The sequence below is a fragment of the Lathamus discolor genome, chromosome 16 (assembly GCF_037157495.1).
Source record: "Lathamus discolor isolate bLatDis1 chromosome 16, bLatDis1.hap1, whole genome shotgun sequence".
Lineage (NCBI taxonomy): Eukaryota > Metazoa > Chordata > Aves > Psittaciformes > Psittacidae > Lathamus > Lathamus discolor.
The window spans coordinates 6,521,111-6,543,730 of NC_088899.1; the positions used below are offsets into that span (position 1 = coordinate 6,521,111).

The window sequence follows — 22,620 nt, forward strand, 5'->3', positions numbered from 1 at the left end:
TATTGCTCAAGGATCTTTATCAATTTCTTTAGCCCTCATTTATTTCCCCTCCTTACTCCCATGAGGATGCTGTTTGATTTATTGGGAAGTAGTTCTTACAACTCGTGAATGCTTTACACTGTTTCCAGATTAATCATCCCCATGTCTGCACCGTACCAAGAGCCCCCATCGATCCGTGTGCTCACGTGCACCCGGAGAGCTCAAAGCCACCGGTGCCACCTGCCCTTCCTCTTGCTCCATGGAAACGTGACTGCAGACACTAAGGAAACCTGTAAATACCCCAAAATGGAGCAATAACTCATTAATTATCAATTTTAACTGCAAACCACTTCAGATCGGCATCTGACATTCGACAGTCGATGACCTTCCAGCCAAAGGGCTGCAGCACAGCAGAGACCTCCAAAGAGCCAACTGAGCCCGAGCACCACCCTCAGTGAATGAGCTCTCCTCGGGTCACTGCTCACACGCTGCGCGCGAGGCACGTGCCCAAACACCCTGCAGCAGCCTGCTCTAAGCCCCTCCTCTCTTTCAAATGAGCCTCAGGAATGGAATCTATTTGTTTCTATCAATCCAGTCCCATCAATTAATGATGACAAGGCGATTAACTAGAATGCCAGACAGTAAAAAATAACCACATAATGCCTTCTGTAGAGGAAATCTATTTTGTAATCCCAGGCGGTCTTCATTAACACAAAGCATTCCAGTAAAAGGCAGTAATCTAGTTATGGCCTGTGAAATATGAAGATCCACAAAGTAATTTTTCAGAATTAAGCGTAAAGCATTTTTAGCAAATGGAAAGGTTTTTGCATTTTTCCTGCAAACCTTTGCAATGAACAAAGTTCCGTAACACAGCAGCCTGTGCGGCACCATCTAAGAGGTGTTACTTTGGCCATTATCACCACGAGACACAAGGCCGTTTCCAAAGCATCTCCCTTCCTCACGCTGTTTGGTTTCTGGATCAAGCCAAGAGCAAGACAGCGCCCATTCTCTGCATCCCTTGTGCAACACTCGCTGCACGAAGATACAGATGCTAGCACCAGGGGAATGATTCTCAAACTGCCAACTGCAGGGTCCCCAGACAACCTGATAACCAGGTTTTGGGCTGAAAGCATTCAAATGATGGCTTTAGGATGCTCATCCTCCTCACAAGCATCCCTAAGGAAGGATACAACCCTGACCCCTTTCCTATGCTGCCAGCCAGAAGAACTACGTAAATGACTTGTGCATGGAAGTGACTTACTTGCTCCAGTTCAAATGTGACGTCCTTCAGAATTAATACATCAAGGGCTTTAATGATACTAATCTATCGATTTTATAAAGATCCAACTAGTACAAAAAACAGATTAAAAGCTTATATGCATCCACAAAACAACCAGTTTCACGTGGAAACACACATTTTCCAACTTTAAGCCTTATTCGCCTTCAAACTTCTTAATAAACCAATAGATGATAAGAGAAAATTAAACCCCAATATAGAAAATCCTGCAAACAAAGAACGCAGACAAATACAAAGGTAGTCAACCACTTCCCCAAATATGCCAAAGCTGTTAAGCACTCTTGACTTAAAATTTATAATGAAGCAGCTTAAAACATCCCAAATTCCTTTAGGAATGTGTTTACAATACAAACTCAATTATTGTCTCATTCCGATGCTTATCTTTCCTTATACCCTCCCAGCTCATCCTACTTTTGAATTTAATTACATTACAGTATTTTTAGTTGAGATGAAATTACACATTTTCAGATTAATTTAGCCTGAACTAACTTTTGATAACAGAAAAGCCTTTCTCCATCATGCCCTAATTTGAGACCATCCAAGTTTGCCTGAATCCGTCTTATAAGCCTCCCCTCATACCCCTCCAGTGCACCCAGCATCAGGCATCGACAGTGTTTGCCTGAGTTCAGTTGATGAAAACCTCCTGGTTTACTCTTTCCTCTGTTTTTCACCAAGCCAGGGCAATAGAGAAGTCAGGCAGGGCCTGTTCCCTACACCCCGGCACCAGAAATGCTGCTGAGAAAGACACGACCTTTTTGTCAGCCAGAGAGAGTTCAGTAAATGAGAGGGAACATCCCACAAATACCAAAGTCAATTAATCCATTTGTTACAGAGCGAGAGTCCTGCATAATTTGTCCTTTGAGTAGTTTATTTTAGCTAATTGCTTATCCAGCAGGAAGATGTCCCCTGCATGACCCATTTGCTGTGCAAGAGGCTCAACTGATGAGAAACAAATGGTCACCTTCCAGAGGGCACCGGCGCGACGGCAAAGGGATGCTCCGTATGCCACCGGTCCTCCAGCCCCCCATGAACCACAGAGCATGGAGGGAAAGCACCAACAACCCACTGGAGCTGTGCCAGCCTGGGAAACCATGGGAGAACACTGTTCCCTTTCCAGGACAGGCATCTCGGCTCTGCTCCCACCTCTGTCCATCTCCATCGCTGCAACTCCTGCCCATTGCTTGCATTTTACAACAGCGCTTAGAAAACATCCCCATTTCACTCACAGAGACGGTGTTCATCCATCATCTGCATCACTGCCTCAGCTTCTCCACTGGTGTAAGCTGAAGCACAGACAAAACTGAACAGCTTAATGCCACGTTTGTAAAATGCTCTGCTCATAAACATTCACGGAAGAGGAGCGGAGCAGAGCTGTCAGACCCGCTGACGTCTCCCAGCCAGCCAGAAGATGGAACAAGTACAGATGTTATTAGTCTCATTAAAATTTAGTAAATTAAACAGCGAGAGGGAACAGCCTTATTTATCTTAATTTAGTTCATCATTGACATTTATAAAATAAATACAGAAATAATACTATGGGCACAATTCACTCTCGCTGGCAGCAGCAGGACGCACGTGCTCCGGTGAAGCACAGGCAGGGATGCTGCTGCCTGCTGGGAGGGAGCCGGATGGATCCCCAAGGGATCCACTGGTCCCTCTCACCTAAGCACTTCCCTGCAGCTTGGAATCTTGGCCTCAGTGTGCAGGTTCATCTGTGGAGATGGAAGTTAACAGCCTGTAGCACAAGAGGGTCCAGCAGAACAGGAATATGTGATTCATCACATCCACTAATTCTACATTTCTGATCACAAAATGCCATCGAAGCACCTCTGCAGTCACAGAGGTGCCCCAGCACCCTGCTGGTACCAGCCCTCCTGTTTCCATCACTTGACCAGTGCTCTGTGTGTTAAAATGACAGCCGTGGTGTTCAGCTGCATGTGGCATTGTTAAATCAGGCTGGAAAAACCCATTCAGATGGTACAGAGCAGCACATTTTGGCTCTGCAGCGAAAAGGCACAACGGCTCGGCCAGAGTTGATAAATTTAACTGTTCATCTTGTACAAGTGCCAGGCATGTGAGCAGCAAGCAAACAACATGCTCCAGAATGACAGCACACTGGGAAGGATGGAAAGAAGCAGCAGTTTCCAGGTAAATGGAATCATTTTGGGGCAAAACTTCATTTCTCAGAATGGAAAAGAAGCCCCGAAATGTCGGAGAAACAGGTTTAATTTCACACATCGACAGAGGAAGGGATCGCCTCCTGCAGATAAGACAGCAGAGAAGATCCTGGGAAGCCTCTTCAGCATTGCTGGACCCAAAACCCATCTATGTATCAGGCCACGAGGCAGCCACAGCAGCACCAGAGCATCCTTGAAGGACTGAGCCAGGCAATGCGAAGAGGAGGAGAAGGAGGATGAGTGTGAGGTGACGCTCACTTTGAGACCAGCTGTGCCGGTGCTTTAGGAGTCACCATCAAGGAGACAACAGGATTTCTGGCAGCAAATCTTCCAGTTCTCACGTTCCACCAGGAGGCTCATGATGGGCTTTTACTGCTGCTTTATTTCCCTCAGAATCAATAGAAAACAATAATCCTACGGCCAAACATAAATCACGCTGCAAAAACTCGGCGCATCATCACGTGGGACGCCTCAGGACGAGGCCTTTTATTTAATTCCAGAAGCAGCATGGTAGCGATTCAGCAGACTCCTGTTCCATGGGGCTGGGGATCCCCATCCACGCCAAGCACAGCGATGTTGGCTCTGGTTCAAGAGCAGGTGGACGCACAGGGTGCCCAGAGAAGCTGTGGCTGCCCCATCCCTGGCAGTGCTCAAGGCCAGGTTGGACACAGGGGCTTGGAGCAAGCTGCTCCAGTGGAAGGGGTCCCTGCCCGTGGCAGTGGTTGGAGCTGGAGGAGCTTTAAGGCCCCTTCCAACCCAAACCAGTCTGGGATTCTGAGTGGGAAATTGAACACTCCTGGACCCAGCAAACAGCAGCTCCTAACTCCAGCAGGACATTTCCCTGCTCCCAGCCTGGAGACGGCCCAGGGGAAGGACAGAAGAAACCCAGCACTGAACCAGCCAAGGAAAACAGGGAAGTGTTTATCCCCATTAGCAAAGTCTTTTCCCCTTGTAAGTAGTACCAAACCCTGGCAGAAGAATCAGGTCCTTTCACACTGTGTCAGGGAGCTACAGGAAACCAAAAAGCACAGTGGCAATTACCTGACGGTGCGAGATTTCAGGTACATTTTTAATTAACACAAAAAGACCAAAGCTGCGATGCAGCATCATAAACCAGATAATTTTACAGCTGGATGGGCTCCCTCTGATGTACCTGAACACCATTTTTAAGTGACATAAAGTTTAACGCCCCGGTACATCTGCCTACCCACCAGATTCTACATGGAACTTAAAATTTAATGATACTGAAGTACTGTTGCAGTGCGGGAATGGCAACGAGTAACCCCTGGGGAGCCTCGGCCACATCCCTGCAAACTTGCGTTTCTCAGGGCTGGGAAGGAAAAAACAAAAGGAAAACTAAGATCTTGGCCCCTGTGTCCGTATTTGTTGCTCACCCACAGGCTCCTCCACATTTGGACTAAGCTCATGTATGTCCTCAGCACTCCTCTACAAGCCCAGCAGCGTGCATAGGGACACCATAGTGACCAGGTCAACAAACATGCCTCACACCACAGTAAGAGGAAACACTGCTTGCTATCAACACAATGTTATTCAGCACCAAAATACACCCCAGAACCAGAAACCCAGCTCTCACCTCCTGACACACACAGAGCTTGTTACACAAATCAATCCCCATCCTTCCAATACAAACAGCAGGACCCCTGGGATGTATGCAATTGATTCACATGCACGGGGTCCAAAAATCCTCTTCCCGATCCCAGATTTCTGGCACACGCTCCCTAACACACCGATGTGCAATTTAAATCTCACTGTATTTGCCATAAATATTACAATTTCCCTATGTGGAGAGCAAAGCATCCACCCTCCAGACGCAATGCATCCCCCTTCCACTGGACCAAAGGCATCCTCATCTCTGCTGACCAAGGACGGAGCATGGGGAGGGCTGCAGGACCTGGCTCCAGCCCCACTCTGTAACCTCAGCGCCAGGTTCCCTGGAGGGAAACGACTCTGTTGATAAATAATCCCCATAAACAGTTTATTTTTAATCAGCTGATATTTGCAGGCCATTAAGATGCAACAAGCAGTCTCAGGCACTCTTCCCATACGTTGTTTTTGATGCAGGGAATGCATTGGAAAAAAATGTGAGAATATCATTAAAGGTTAATTATGAGCAACTTAAAGGTTAGTTTTGCATATCTCACCTCCTGGACAAAGGATGCTTCTTCATTACCATACCAGAATATAAATTAAGTTGCAAAGCCTTTAAAATGTGACTAAGACTTGAATTTTGTTGGTGTTTAAAGCAGTGTGAACAAATCCCAGTTTTCCCAGCCCTTCTGCAGCCTCTACCCATTTACATGGAAAAGAGCATCTCCAAAGTGGCCCCACAACAGCAATTAAACCCTCCATCCTTCTGGGTTCCCTCTGGCTGGGAGCATAAAGTGCATGAAAACATTGGCAGGGCTGGTGCTGGCCGTCAGGAGCCCCAACCCAGCATCTCCCCTGGCACATTTTCACCTTCCTCCTGCTCTACCCAGGACAAAGGCAGCTCCTCTCTCACTTGGCTCACAGCCCCATACACCCAGACAGTGCAGGCAGCATGGGGGGATGCACCCACACCAAGCAGCCTCTGAAACTGAGCATCCTCCCACCCTCAGTGTTTGATCTGGGAATAGATAGAGCCTGCCTGAATATCAAGATTTGTCCAAAAGAAACTCCATGTGTTCTCCTTGGCCATTTCTATCAATGGGAAAGGCTCGCTGGAGGCAGACAGTACTCTACTGAATAACAGAATCACTTTATTAGCAGATCACTGCATATTCTGAGGATTCCATGTTTTCTAGGGTTCTCTGCCTCCCCAAGGGACAAGGCTGTGTGAAGAAAAGCAGAAGCCTTCGCATTCCAGCACTGCCATCCCCTACGAAGCCAGGCAGAGGAGCAGAAGACCTTCGTGTGCACCGACCAGCTATAAAGCCAACAGCTTTGGAACTGTACCCAACTGATGCATGGCAAAGTCAGAGCCTGGTGACCACACATGGTGGCTGCAGAGAGGTCAATGGGATGGAGGAGCCAACCTTCAGCATCCACACCAAGTGAATTCCATCCATAACAGAAATAGGGACATCTCATCCTGGTTGGCCAGTGCTGTCTTCCACACTGATGCAGCTCTCCTGAGCCATGGGTTACATACAGAGGGAAACCAGCTCTCCAGGAGCACCAGCCTGTACCTGCTGCCCAGCCTGGACCAGCCATGGGAAGGGTTCACATGAAATACCTGAAGACCGTTGTCTGCTCTGGGACAGGCATCCTGACGGCTCCCGTTAGATCACATTAAAACAAACGGGGTGAGCTGTTAAAGGAATTTATTATTGGCATCTCAACACCCCTGGACCACAGCGGATGAAAATCTATATGAATCAATGCCTCTTAAAACCATCTCTGTACTGTTTATCCTCTTCAGGGGAAAACAAGACAAAAAATAGAGTAGGAAATACTGAGAGCAGCGAGAAGAAAGTGTTGAGAGTCATGAAATCTTTAAAGTGTAAAGAGAGATGTGCCACATTTAGCAGGGATTATGTCAAGCAGCATTCTAAGCCAGGAAGAGCTGACAGCACACACATTGCCTTTGACGAAGGAAAAGCAGGTCACAGCCACCCCAGCCGTGTGAACAGGGATTCCAGCAGCAGCAACAACAGCAAACCCCCAATTCCAGCACTGTGCATGGGGAAGGTTATGGCCCTAGGCCCCATGGACAGCAGGAGCTATGGAAGACAGCAGGACCCTCACCTCTAAACGAGGCCTCCAGAGTATTTCTATTTGCTCCAGGCAGTCACCTTTACACAACCTCTGGCTCACAGGAGCTCCTCCTCAACACAGAGCCTCTGGCTCATTCCACAAGTGCCAAGGCACACCGGGAGCAGCAGGTACCCAGGCAGCAGGATGGCTCCTGCACAGAGCCCGTTGGGAGCTGCTTGCCACGTAATGCAGGGAATCAACTGCAAAGCACAATTGTTTTCAGTCTTCATTTAAACCCAGTGTTAGTTAATCTCACCTTAATGGCATAGGAAATGGAAATTCCTTTCATAAAATAAGTGATGAATATTTATCACCCTATTTTTTACCTGAAAATGGAATAATCCAATTAATTTTGCTATTAATTATTTAATAAAATTAATATACTGTAAAGTCCTAACTTGTCTTTAAGAAGCCCCTGATAAAGATATCCAAGATAAATGGCGGTGCTTAGGCTGGACCGATAGACAGGTCAGAAGCAGGGTGTGCTCCATGGGTGATGGGCAGTGGGATGGCGAGGAGCTGAGGTGACAGTTCATCCTGCCCCTCACCATGGAGCTCCCCTGTGTCAGAGGACCAGTCAATGCCGACCCCATCCCATCACGGCAGGGTCAGGCTCGGAGCAGGGCTCAGACTCACTGCACACAATGATGCTCTCCCGGGAGCCAGGCACGTTTCTTCTCACTGTCACATCCCCCCGGGCAGCTCTGCTGAAGCAGTAACTGCATTAGGTTTTCCTGCCCTGCTCCCTCTAAATCTCATTGTGGGCCGGTACCCTCCGCTCCAGCCTCGGCACGAGCCCACATTTAACTGAACAAATCCAATTTCCCCGGAAATTTCAAAACTCTGGAGCCAGCAAAAAAAAAAAAAAATAAAATCACTAAAAAAGTAACAGAGGAACACAGCGATTGTTGTGAGTGCATTTTCCATCAGGAAAAGTGATTTCTAACCAGTCTAATCTGTATCCCCTGTTCTTGCGACCAGCATCAGCAGAAGTTGAGATGACTGAGCGGCGGGACAGCCCCATCCCGGGACATCACGTCTATGATGGCAGCAAGATGGGTCACCAATTTATCTGCTTTTTGCTACCTTGGCACATCCCTGGGACTTGAGCTGGGTCCAGTTTTCCCTAAGTCACCATAGGGCTGCATTGACCCTCTGCATCCCATGCCTGCTGTTCCCTGGAGCACGGGAATAGCACTTCCCACTGCACCCAGTCACACAGAGCTCAGATGGTTCTTGCTGCTGTCACTGTCATGCACCAGGACAACTCCCTGATTTATCAGGTTAGGATTTATCAGTGGGAAACCTTCCCGCACCTACTGTCCCTGCCCATCACACCAAAAGCAGCCCTTGTTTTCCCAAAGTCAGGAGAAGGGGAATGAAAACGCTAGAAGTAACGCAGTGGGTAGCAGAAGTGAAACCGAACTGCACTGTCAGGACGTGTCTGGGGTATGTAAATCGCTATTGATCTGAAGGGGCAGGCTGCCACCAACTCCGAGTTGCAGAAATATTAATCACTGCCAAGTCTCACTGCCTAGAAACAGCATTTGGGCTCTTTCCGGGCTGAAAATCCCTCACCTGGGAATTCCCCCAGCCGCTCTGTGTATCAGTACAAGTGATGGCTCATCACGGCGTCAGCATCCCAAAGCACTTCCCAAGAAACATCTACCTGCAGGGCTTTGAGGAAGGAAACGAGAGCTTGGTACCCGCTGCTGGCCCAAACACCTCTGCTTTTGCTGTACATGCAGCAGAAATGTAACTGCAACACAGCAAGGGGCATAAACACATCCCAACTGCATTCCCAGCTGGAAAACTAGCCTTGCAGCTTCTGGGCATGGCCATGCTTTCTGTTGCCTGAGCCCCACTTATGAAACACAACAGGTAAAGCTACACCAGGTCACTCATGTTTAGTATTAAAATACTCTAAAATGAGAATTACAGAAGGCACTTGGAAACAGGCAGCAAAGTACCTTCATCTAGCACAGTGCTAGGGGACTCAAAGCCAGCTTTGTCATTGAAATTCCAATGGAAACAACAATTAAGTACTGCTTGATACACAAATGTCAAGCAATTTGGGTTTGGTTGTCACAGTTTGCATTTAAGTTGGAAATGTCAGAGCCTGCACCAGTATAACGCTTCCCAGCCCACTCCACCACTGCAGCCAGCAACCAAACACCATTCCAAGGAAGCATCAAGGTCGGTGCCTCACGAAGGGTGCTTGGTAATTGATGCTGGTAAACTGGAGCACTCAAATGACTGTTGTAAATAACACCCCAGTACATTTATATCAGCACATTTTACCAATGAGAGTCATTCCACAAGAAGCTTCCCAAAAAAACCATTTTGGAAACCGCCGAAAGCTTCCTCATAGCTCCTATACTGCCACCACAATGACATCATTGGAGGGCTCCTCCTCCATCCATGCTCAAAGCAATCCCTGCCCTGTCCTGCATCATGAACATGGGAACTTCTCTATGGGCCACTGCCAACACTCATCATTGGCCAACAGCCCCAACCACTCCGAGTGCACCACAGTGGTCCTCAAACCCCACTGTGCTCCACCACCTCACTACGGAACTCCACAAGTGTCAGGGTGCAATTCACCTCTATTCATTTCTGAGCTGAATCAGCAGCGGCAAACACAGGCCAGGGAGGGCTCCAGCTCAGCGCCGAAGCGAGGGCCTCAATTCTGCACCACCTCATTGTATGAACTCAGCATTTAACTCTCCCAATTGATTTTTATATTTAAAAAGAGGAAGAAAAGACCCAAGTCCATGATTTAAGACGGTCCTTGAAGAGCTGTTACAACCCTCCTTCCCCTGGGACATTCCTTCCTTCACGTGTGAACACACAGGGGAAAGTACTGTAACATTCATCAGAAAATTACTTTCATGCCTTGCCTTTAGCAAACCAAACTCTTGAAACCCCAAGGTGCTGCTACAAACACATGTATAATCTCCTGTTTAATGACACTGTGTATATCCAGACTGGCTCATCTCTTCTCTGACCTCTTAACAGGCTTCTATGGCAAAGGGTCAGCAAGAAACTGCATTGCATTAATTCTGAAGTTCGGGATTACCAGGTCAGAAAAAAACCTTCTCTAATCTTTATCGAACTACCTGCTGCCCTGCACCAAGAGGGGCAACGGAACAAGGCACGTATGCACTCACCAAAGGGAGACTCCCCGCTTTCCATCAGTGGGAAAGGTCTACCCCAAGGGCCCTTCACCCACCACCTCCTCCTCCGCCTCCATCCTCTCCTCTCTGCGAGTCAGGAAATACTCAGGGAATTAACCCACACTATCCATGAGGTGCGACATCATTCCTTGTGTCTCACTGGAATTTCTGTCCCTGCTGATTACAGAGGGAAGTGATGCCAAGCCCAGCAACAGGCTGTTGGGATGCCTCCGGCACTGCATCCCTGCAGCGGATGGCGATGGGATGCAGGATGTTAGAGGCTTTTCTCCCACCTTGGTCCTAAGCAGGCTCACCCAGTGACCCCACCCTGCTCAACAGGCAAGGGGCAGGTTGGGAAAAAGAAAAGGAAAAATCCCTCGATATTGGAAAGGCAGGGTTGTTTTTTGGAGCGTATGGAAACGCCGCGAGCCTGAGCACAGCCGGAACAGCAGGAAAACATCTGCAGGCAAAACTTCACGTCTGGGGTCCCAGGGGAGCACAGGAGTTAAACATTTATGGCAGCACGAAGAAGACATGACATTTACTGAATAATAAACTGCAAACATGTCTGCTAATGCGGCTTTTTGGGATCTCCTCGCCATCAAACACTTAACCCCAGCAAGAGAAACACCAAAAGGCAAACAATCCCTGCGACTGCACGTTAAGCAGCAGAGCACAGGGAGGGCTCTGCGCCTCTTCATTTACGTCGAGTTGGAGGCTGCAGGGGGCTCTCAGGATAAGCAGCCTGCAACCTCGCTCGGAGGCCTCCAAGCCTGCGCAGCTGAGGGGTACAATTAAACGCTGAGCAATCAGGTGACAACTTTAACCTGTCAAGATTGCAGCTCTTCCACTTTTAATCAACCCGATTTCAGTCAACGAAACGCTCAGAAAGGCAGTTAATGAGAGTTTGGCATCACCAGCCACTGAGCACAAGTTTACACTCGGTGGCCAATGCACCAATGAGCAAGTCAAGTCACCAGTGACAATGAGTCAATGGGCTGAAGCATGAGCAACGTTACCTTGTTTTAGGGGAGGTTGTTAGCCATTCTTCGTGCTTTTCAAACGTTATTAAATAAGCTGCAATTTCCTGAAAGAGAAACACAGAAAGAAAAGAGTTACTTGCATAGCCACATTGGGAACAGGGAAGTTTTATAACAGAGAAGTTCTATAACACAGCAAGGAGCCGCAGGTCAGCAGCTTAAGTCAGGTATGGCACGCTCGGGCAAGGCTCGTGTTCACACCATCGAAGCCAGACTGAAGTAATGCAATGAAGGCAAGGAAAACCATCAGCATCTTCCAGCACAGACAACTGCTGGTAACTGCAGTGACCATCGAGCACCCGGTGTCACGTCGGGAGGCAAAGGGGAGGGCAGTGCCACCAGGAAGCAGAATTAAATATTTATAAATAGAACAGCATCACTGCAGAGAATTACTGAATTATTAATGGTTGCCATAAAAAGGCAGCGGGTGACATCAACGTAAGTCATCGCTCCCACTTGCAGGAATGATACGGGCGATTACTTCCAGATCAGGACCGATATGTTTGCAGGAAATTATTGGTGCTGGTGAGATAACTCACACTGGTGCTTGTACACAGGCCTGAGGAACCAGGGGTGGCTGCTCCTCACTTTCATGGGTCAAACCCAGAGCAGCTGTGGGGCAAGCAATGAGACCAGGGACTAGAAACCATCCACAACCATGCCACTGCTGTAATCATCAGCAACATCCCAACACCTGGAGATGGCAAAGAACCCCCAGGGCTGAAGTCCACAGGCTGCTGGAAACAAGCTTCCCCCCTCTCCCAAAGAGACACTGAGGAATAAGTAGGGGTTTGATGGTTCTCTGCCAAAAACTGCCTCCCAGCTGGGTCCAGAGTCTCCCTCTCAGACACCTGTGACAGCCAGAGTGCTGCAGAAAGGTCAGTGAAGTGGCCTCAGATTAGACCCCAAACCCATGTGTGGTTTAATCCCCAGTGCTACTGCACACAGGCTGCACCACCACGAAGGTATCACACAAGAAATGGGTCTTTTGACCGGGAGATGAATTTTTTTGCCTTTTCTGTTTAAAACGAAGACAGATCTATATAAGGGTTGTAGCTGTAGAGTACCAAAGCTAAAAAAATCCACAATGCTCTCCAACCAGCTGGCCCAAGCATCTGCTAGAGCCACAAAATGCAATTATATTACTCCCAAACGAGACGTAAAAATATCTTGTTTCCAATACTCTTGGTTTTAAGACTCATACTTAATGTCCTCTGGGTATTGCAGTGGTGCCAGATCTCCGTGTTATGTACTTTATTAGAGTTGTGTGAATGTCATATTAATGACTCCTGACCAACATGTTTACACTGCAAATAAATTCTCCCACAATCCACTGCCGCATCCCTCCTTTCCCAAGCCCGACTCCGCAGTTTTAAGTGGTGACTGCAGCAGCAGATGATGGGAATGGCACCACTCCTGCGGGAGCCAGGAGGAGCAGCACTGACACCAAGCTCCAAACCCACCTCTTTATAATCTGCGGCTAATTACAGTGTCAAATTCACTATCAAAAAGCCCTGGTGCAGCCCTCCGCAGGGCCATCAGCATGGCTCTGCACTCACAACCCTGCAGAGAACCCAGCAAGCCTCGTGCTCCAACAGGAGCCACAGTTCAGGCAGGTGCATGTGCTAATGTTTGGACACTACATGGCTAAGAAAGTCCGGCCCCAGACTTCCATTGCTCCCTACACAAGCCACCGATGCTCTATGAGCCTAGCTTGATGCAGGGTGCAAGGTGTAAGAGCCAACCGCTGATTTTATGCATATATATATATAGAAATAAAACACTCCGGAACTAAAATCCTTCAGGAAATATAAACCGAGATCCCTGGGTTCTTCCCTCGGAGCCAGTACAGTATTTCCACCAAATGTGCTGTGGTCTGCAGAATTTTAGTCCCGTCCCACGTTATGTCTGTTACAAATCTGCATCATCTCAGACCTTACAGCTCCGGAGATACCAAGAGATGAGCCCCAGTGGGTGCCGAGGAGCTCCCCACATCCTCTCCAGCACCCACACACCCAGGACCCTCATGGCTGAGTTGCACAAGCACTTACAGAAACAGCCCCCCTCATGCAGAGGCAGATCTGGCTGATTCACCCTCAAAATCCTGCAGAAATGGGCAGGTTTAGGGGGGTCAGATTAGCGCAGGATTTTGCCTCTTCCTATGAAAAACCAACCTGCCATAATGGAATCAAGCAATTTTTAACTTTCATGGCTGAATAAGCATCTTGCTGTAGGACAGAAACCTAAAGTACTTCAGGTGAATGAAAGTCAGTCTTACCCAGGCTTGTTCCCCCTATTCCTTCCAGCTGGCCTATGCCCTGCATGCTCGAGATCGCCATCCATCCATGCATCCACCCATCCATGCATCCATCCATCCATCCCAAAACTATCCCAGAGGGAGGAGCTGCAGTAGCTGGAGATAGAACCTTTGTTTCCATGCAGCTGCCCTGGGCCTGCCCAGCAGGTTTGGGCAGACTGAAGGATAAGCTGCAGATCGATGCTGCAGGCACACAACAGCCCATCAAACACATGAGCGTTCCTGTGATGCCTGCCAGCTCCCAGCCCTGCTCCCATAGCACAGAGCCAGTCAGACTCCACACTGGATCTTCTGACAACTCAAAACGTACAATTCAATTCTTCTAACAGGCTAAAAGAAGGATCCACATCAACTAGGATAGGAGCTCCCCTAGGCTTTCTGCTTAATGATATATTACAGCCTGATTTCCCTCCTCCAGAGGAAATACCTTGGATAACAAGGAAAATCTAGCTCGCAGCAGCGCTGTAAATTAACACGCACAGCAGAGAGACAGCGAATCCTGCCGCTGCCTTCCCTGCCCAGAGTGCTCACAATTACAGGGACTGGCACATAAACAGGGGAAAAGAGACACAGAAAGCCAAGGAAACCCTTCCAACGTTTGCTGGCCCTGTCTGCAGTGCCAGCACCCAGAGCACCAACCGCATCCTTCACCACGAGGAGGAACCAGCACACTCAGCATCACAAGCTGGTGTGAGGAGAGCAGCCCTGTGCCACGCAGGGATAACAACAGAGACGTCTGGTTGCAGTTTGACACCCGTGTGCCAGCTTCTGTCACTGGCTCCGGGAGAACAAGAAATCTCTCGTCTGCCACCTCAAACTGGAGCAGAACCGTAAGGAACAGACACGGTGACGCTCAGCGGGGCTCACACGCACATGGACAGAGTCAGGCAAAAAGGGAAGTTTGGAGGACAGGCACAACCTAGGCACCAGGGTGAGCCCCAAACTGGTCATGCACAGGGAACTGTTGGGTTTCTAAGGGAGAGATCAGAGGGCACAAGAAGCAGAAGAGCTCTGGATGACCTTTGAAGGTCCCTTCCAACCCAAACGATTCCATGATTCTATGACACAGACACATGTCATAAATCTCAGCAAAGCCCAAACCAAGCAGCTCAAGTTATTAAAAAAGCTATTTTTGTTTCAAATCCATCAGCGAGGTGAGGAAAGCACAACCTGAGAGATGCCAAATACACAGATGAGGTTACCGAGGAGCCCTGAAAGCAGTGCAGGAGGAGCTGCAAACAGGAGTGCTGTGTCCTGAGCAGCCCGGCTCTGGAACTCTTCTTCCCAAACCCCACATCCCACCTAGCTCCTGCCAGTACATAATTCCTACAGAGCTTTTGCTGTACGTAGATTGGAAAAGTAAACCTGAAGAGCCCAGAAGAGAGCGGTCAGAGCAAAGCTGGTGTTTTATCTGCAAGAGATGCTCTCTGAAGGCATCTGCCTGTCTGCTCACAAAAGGCTGTTGCTCATCAGCCACTCGGGGCATGTACCCCCTGTCACACCAACACCCTCCTTCCTTTTGAAAAGGGAAGCAGAAATAGATTTATCACTAGAAGACGCAAAGTCATTAAATAATTAAAACCAAAACTATAGGCACAATAAAAGCCCTCTGATAAAAACCCTGCATTTTAATGTGCGTTAATTCCCCTAATGATTCTCTGTGTGTCTTAGAGGGTCAAGTCAATGTCTTCACCAAAACATTCAATTACATCCCATTCATCCTATCTTTGGAGAGAGCCTATTGTTTGCTTTTGTCTCCTATCAAACCCTTTTTCCTTTGCTTCTTGCCCGAGATTACAAACAAAAGGCAGCGTGGCACCAGCAAGGTCAGATGAGACAGCGCCATGCTGCGAGCCCCAGCGCCGTCCTCGCCTCTGCTCTGTCATTATAAAGCGGATGAAGGAAATGAAAGGACACACAGGCTCCCCACAAACAGCCTCTCATCAGCAAGTCCCCAAGGCACTGTCAGGGCACGTGGCACCCAGTGCCCAAGACCACCCAGGAGCATCTCTGTGCACAAGGGCACCAGCCCCTTGGTCACCATGTCTCACCCAGCCCCACGTCCCTTCTGAGCCCGGCTTTGGAAACAAGGTCAGCAAGTAATGCTTTCAAGTGAAAAGTGAACTGGATGAGCTTTATGGTTCCTTCCAACCCAAACTGTTCTATGAAGTACTGAAAGCTGCACGGATCCAGCTCTGTTTCTGACCGTGCCTGCTGATTGCATGGTTAGGCTCAGAGCAGGGCTTTCCCACCTAAAGCAAAGTCTGCAGGACTGAGCCCTACATTCATAGCTTAAACAAGGGAAACAGGCTTAATTTGATCAGCTAATGGAAGCACCCTGTAAAGCAATTAGGTATTTTAAGATTCAGATCACGTGAGTTATGTTTCATCCTAAGCTTGGCCATATAATTCAGTGGTTTAATTTATACCCTGTTGCTTGGGCTGACAGCATTTTATATAAATGAACATTTGTTTTTATTTTGCATTCCCCTGTTTAAGATTATTAAGTTTGCATGCAAAGAGCCATCAACTGCAAATCCACATTAACTGTGTTAGACAGGACACAAGCGGGCTACAGTGTCTCTAGACATGTGCCACTGGTGACAGCCCCATTGCTCTTCCTCCGGTTTCACCCCAGCAGCCCTCGCACCATTAATCCCAGAATCCCAGACTGGTTTGGGTAGGAAGGGACCTTAAAGCTCCTCCAGCTCCAACCCCTGCCACGGGCAGGGACCCCTTCCACTGGAGCAGCTTGCTCCAAGCCCCTGTGTCCAACCTGGCCTTGAGCACTGCCAGGGATGGGGCAGCCACAGCTTCTCTGGGCACCCTGTGCCAGCGCCTCAGCACCCTCACAGGGAAGAGCTTCTGCCTAAGAGCTCAGCTCAATGTAAGCCAGGTGTGAGGCGGGCAGGGGAAGGAGCTGCAGGCGTTACCCGGGTGCTGTGCAGCACCAGCACCAGCTCCCACCCAGCGCTACGTGACTGCAGCTCCTCGGCCGCTTCAATATTTAAGCAGGGCAGCACCCGGAGCTGCAGCAGGAGTGACCTGAAGTCACCTCCCGGGTCCCAGCTGCAGCGCAGGCAGCGGCAGGGAGCAGAGAGCTCACCAGCACGCACGGCACAGCCGTTGTGTGATGTGCGTGTGTCTGCATGGACAGACACTGGCGAGGACTCCAGCACCAGGCAGGGAATGGACCCATGCACAGGGATCCAGCACCCCAGCGGTGTCAGACAGAACCCTTAGCGCAACCCGAAGTGGCAGCTTAAGCCACTCTCTGGTCTCAAAGTAATAACATCATTCCTTTAAAAAACAAAAGTAAAGTCTGAATTTCAAGTTATTACTTCAAATTCTACACACCCAAATTAATCAGCTTGAAATATATGCATGTTCTAAGAGAAAACAGGAGAGTTCGTACGCATCTCTGGATTTATACCACAGAGCTAATGCAGTTGTGATCTCTTAAGCACGCACGGTTCATTCTCTGAGGATATCGTCACGTCCTTGCCGCTATAAGACAAATTCCAGCCCATTTCTTCCTCATCATCCTTCCACTCCGAAATGAAAATACAAATTCATGTTGATTATGCAGCATCTCCTCAGCTGGGTTAAGCCATTTTCATTTGCCAGCTGCCCCCGCTCTCAAAGCCATTAATATTCTGATTATTCCAACTACAAACAGGTCTGAAAGCCACACCAGAGCAAGATCTCCCTACCCCATTCAGCATCACTGGAACGAAACCTGGAAAACCATTTCATCTGCCCAGCTGTTTGGCCTCTTACAGGCCAGGCTTATTCTGGCCTCGAAGTGCTACCTCTCTGCACCTTCCTAAAGCAGAAGTGTTGGGCTGCACACCCCGCAGCTGACAAGGGGAATAGAGCCAAATATTCCTAGCACCCTTAAGGGGCAGAGATCTGCTCTGTCACAAGGTCCCTGCCTCACTGGGACTCAGCCTTCACATCCTCAGAGCCAATGCAAATTCCTCCTCCACAAAGGCACTATGGGAAACATGGATCCCTGCATCCCTCTGCTCCTCCCTCCCAGAGTGATGCTCTCACCCTGGGATACCCTTTGCCGTCAGCTGCCTGGTGGTACCTATGCAAGGACACTGCTTCGCCCTGTGTTCCACCACCTCAGCTCCTGCAGCAAACACTGGGGTTAAGATGCCTGTGCTCCTGCAGACAGAAACCCCACAAATCACCAGGATGCGGCAGCTCCCGAGCCATCACCGCTGGGGTCCCAGCTCGTCGCCTGGCGAAGGGAAGGCTTTTCTTTATTCCTGGAGCAATAAGCCAAACCCCACTCCAGAAGGGTCTTAAAGGAGATTTATTCTGCAGAAGCCGTTTTAGAGCCTCTGAGTAGGAGAGAGCGATAAATATTCCAGCTTTCCCCAGTCCCCGCTGCTGCCGCGTGTCCCCCTGGGAAGCAGCAAAGCAATAGGAGGGGGGAGAGGGAGGAAGGAAGTATAAAGGGAGGAAGGGGAACAAAAGATCTGCTCCCAAAACCTGGGACTGGTGAACATGAGGATGCAGAGATGGAGGGGCAGAGCTCACCCCTACTGAATGCAGTGCACACTCACATGCAGAGGCACTTGAAAATGCCATTAAACAGCTTGAACCAGACCCATTGGTCTATCACCCTAATGGATGGAGAACATGTTGGGGCCCAAAGCGTTTCTTGCTTTGCCAGAGAGCAGCAGCAGGCTGCTGCCAGCTCCACCAGCATCACCCAGCAGAACACACCTCTGCAGGGTTTAAATCCTGCCAAAGAGGCTCAGTGGCAGCCCAGGGACCACTAATTGGCACCGCAGGAGAATAAAGCCACCGAGTGGAAAAGGCATTTGGCTGGGGAGCTGTGCGGCTGGATTGCAGGCGGTGGGATGTTTTCATTAACAACAGCATCTCAGTAACCATCTGCTAAAGGTCCACACTATTAATTTAACAGGAAAAAAAAATGGAATAGATTACTCTTACAGTTTTCAATTAAAGTACATGATGTCTTCAAACTGCAACCTTAATTAGACATTATAGGATGACATTTAGGAATCCTGAGCTCCCATCGCCAATCAAGGCGTCTGAGTGAAGGCATTTTGCAGTAATGCCAGGGCAGCACCCAGGCACACTTGAGGTGTACAGATCTGTAAGGCGCAGCTCAGTTAAACCAAGGCATTCCTCCCAGGTTAGCATGAGCAGAGCTCAAAGTGGCTAGTCCTGGTCACTCCTGGACTTCCATGAAGTAGCAAGTGGGCACCGTCAATGCTTTACTTTCAAGGGTAAACCCAGTAGGAAGAAACTGAGTTGAGAAACAGTTTTCTCTAAAACACACAGAAAGGAGAAGGAAAACACCCAATCAAGTGAATAAGCAGCAGTTAACAGACACCAGAGTTAAACAGGATCTGCTTGGCAATTTCACCTGCCAAATACACACGGAAAACAGTAAACTGAACATGCAATGGGTCTTTAACAGCAGGGCCGCCATTCTGCACACACTGAGCAATGGTTGTCCTGAACCACTCGCTCAGAACACCATTAGATGCAAGTATCAGCAAAGTCAGACCTTGAGTCAGGCAGTGCCTAATGGGATTAGGATGGATTTTATCTTCCACTTAAGTCCCAAACTGAGGGAAAGTCAGTAAAACAGAGCAATATTAAATAACACCCAATCTTCAGTTACTGGAAAATACCCGCAGATCATTATTTTATTATTCTTGCTTTTAAATGACCTTGGACTAAACCCCACAACTTAAAGAAACACATGGACTATTGTCTTGATGTCACTGTTGGCTTTAGTACTGCCAGTGGGACTGCTCTTCTGTAGTCCGAGTCACGTATGCAGTGGGATCCAAAAAGGCAAGTCAGTAAGATACAGTTATCTATGATGCATAATTACAGCGTAATTAGCAAAATCTCCACTTCTGCAGAGAGGAAAACCCATGGAGCCCTTCCTATTACCTTCCATCAATGCCATACGAAGGCAATTCCATATCATCAACCAACACTGGCCAAGTCCAACTTCTCCAGCTCCAGTAAACAAGAGGGCGGAAAGATGCTGGTGGATTTTAAGCTGTCAGCATGGGGCCTGCTGCTCTTATGAGCACATTTTGGGGGAAATCCTTAGGCTTTGTTGCTTTGCAATCTGCTGCTACAATCGTTTGGCTGGGAACCAACAGGGATTTCCTCCTTTTGGGATTCAAAGAGTAAAACATGGACATAAAGTGAATAGCACTGGTCAGAGCAGGACACTCTGCCTGGGATTTGCAATTGTTCTTCTCTAACCTGCCACACGTGCAGCCCTAATCGCAGTCAGTGCCGATTGCCAGATGAGGTGAAAATACCAGCACCTTCTCCATCTGCCTCATCCTGCATTGAGCCCGCAGCAAACCCTTCCAAAGAGCTGTGCAAGGTTCATTAAAAGGAAATATCCAGGGTAATTGCCCCTTTCTGCATATTCCTCACTCCAATATTCTCTAACATAATAATGCTCCACATTCCTGCAGAACTGTCTTTTCAGCATGTTTTTGCATTATGCCTAATTTTGTAAGAGTTTTTCAGTCCCACATAACGACACAGTTCAATGCAGAACCAGATATAAATCTGGCTTAAGAGACTCTCAACAGGAATTCATTTAAAACTGTAAATGTTAAAAGATTCTGTCCCTGATTTATGGCGTTTTCTTATTTCAAACAGGGAATTAAAATCCTTCTTAAAAGATACATCCTAAATCATGATAAAAGCTCTGCTCGAGTGACGATGCTGGTCAGAGCAAGAGCCACAAAGCACAGCAATCTGGAAAGAGCACTGCCTGGTACATTCTGCTTCCTCGGCAGGCGCTGTCCTGCGATGAACTCAGTCCCCATCTCTTAATCACTGCAAAATGGACTCCTAGATGCTGCTGCTTTCATGCCTCATCTCCCCCTCCTGCCCTCCAAGTGTGAGCACCTCCCTTCTCCCTAAGATCTAGCTAAATAAAGGAGCTGCTTTACCTTAAACGATTAGTTAATGGTTTTATTCCATTAATATTAATACTAATAATTTATTAGTATTAATAATAATTTAGTAGTAGTAGTATTGACATGAAGTCTCTTCCAGCTCTCCAAGGTGCTCTGTAAATATTGCACAAGTATCATTGCGCAAACAATATTTAATCTTAAAAATTACCAATGCTACTCATTATTATCAGTCCTATAATCATCTTTAATGCCTCATACTTGTGAACAGACGAAATCACACCGACCAAGCCTTGAGCATCACAGCCCTGTACCACACACAGTGGGGTTCATGCAAAGGACCATTTGAAATGAAGCCATGCAGTACGCTGATGCAATTCCCAAGTGGATTTTTAAGTATTCAAGACTCCAAAAGAACAGGGGCCTATGAGACTGACAGCTTTAGGTCATCCTTCCTAGATGCGCATCCACTCCATCACCAGGCACCAAGCTGCCCGTAAGAGTCTGTAACCTTGTACTGCTCCATTAAGTATAAGAATCTAAATGGGAGAAGGACCAGCATCAAACACAGAGTAAACAAAGGCAGCCAGAAACAAAGGTTATTCAAATATTGATATAATTAATTGCTCATTCCTCGCAGGCCACAGAGCTATTAGCAGAAGCCAAGGGCTCTGTGCTGCACAGCCTCTGGAGATACAAAACACAGCACCCATTTGTTCATTAAAGCCTCTGTGGGTCACCCCGGCACTCAGACCCGAAAGCACTCCACTTAACTGCAGTGATGAGGCTCTGAAATGCTGTTTCTGTGTCCCACTTATCCCTCACAAATCTTCCCAGAGACAGTATAATGGAGTTTAAGGTCTTCTGCTGCCATTGCTCTTCATCACACAGCTGCGTGAGCAAAATCAAACACCAGCAGGTATTTGTTCTCTTCCCCAAACATCCGCCCAATTAATCCAGATAAACCTCAAACAAAACCTTGGGTGCCAGTGGGATAAAAGAGACCTTTCGAGGTGGTTGCTGTCAGTACCTAGAACGTTAGAAGCGATCCCATTACACAACCAATTATGAAACACGTTCCCAGCCCTCCCCATGGGGTGCAACCACAATAGCAAAGGGAAAAGAAAACCCAAAACAAATCAGAGGCAGAGCTCTGTTCCCTGGCTAGGTGAAGACCTGAGCCATTTGCACTATAGATCTGAGCGCCAGGCACCCTTTCCTTCATGACTTGTTAACTTCTTGCTCTTCCTTTTAACTGTTGCTTGATGTTTAGAAACAAAAAGAGTATTGGAACCCAGCTGCAGTTTCCAGTTCCCACTGGTGCTGACGGGTTGGTGGTTTTGGTGGCTCCCCCCCCCCCAGTAAATTGATGGATCCTTCAATTGCAAGCTCTTTTCAGATGGTTGAGATTTCAGTAATTCCTTGCTTTTGAGAAAACGCTTCAGAAGAAAGAGACACTTAAAAGGACCCAAAATGACCACAAAAAGGGACGATTATTTGTGTGACAAAAGCTGTTTACAGCTCTGAGCAGTGCCAGGGTTTCCTGCATTTCTCCTGCAAAAGGAACTGAACCAGCAGGCTGGTGTAAACCCAGGCATGGTGCCTTTATCCCAGGGCAGAGCATGGAACACGCACCACCTTTGGGCTACCAGTGGCGGGGAAAACCACTGCCAGCTGTGCTTGTGCTTTATTACAGAGAGAGATGCTGAGAGCACGACTGACGTTTCCAAAGGTTAAGCATCACAGGCGGTTTCATGCTCTCTGCATTTTAAAGTGGTTGCTTTCTGCTTTTCCTTAACATAAACTAAAACTAATCATGAATCCAAACCTCTGCGCCCGGGGTGAGAGCCCCTTTGGGTCCGTGTTCAGCCAGAGAAAGGAAAGAGGCTGCAGGGGCTGGTGCAGGTGTTATTTTTAGCACGACAGCTATTTAC

The 22,620-nt window shown here is 48.1% G+C and overlaps 1 protein-coding gene across 3 annotated transcripts in view; it reads right to left on the reverse strand.

Annotated features, from left to right (window-relative positions):
• CAMTA1 (calmodulin binding transcription activator 1) overlaps nt 1-22,620 on the reverse strand; it is a 224,518-nt gene that overhangs the window by 166,597 nt on the left and 35,301 nt on the right. For all 3 annotated transcript variants that reach the window (XM_065696626.1, XM_065696622.1, XM_065696621.1), the window contains one exon: nt 11,405-11,472. In XM_065696626.1, the coding sequence (XP_065552698.1) occupies nt 11,405-11,472 (68 nt within the window). The remainder of the gene's footprint in view (nt 1-11,404; nt 11,473-22,620) is intronic.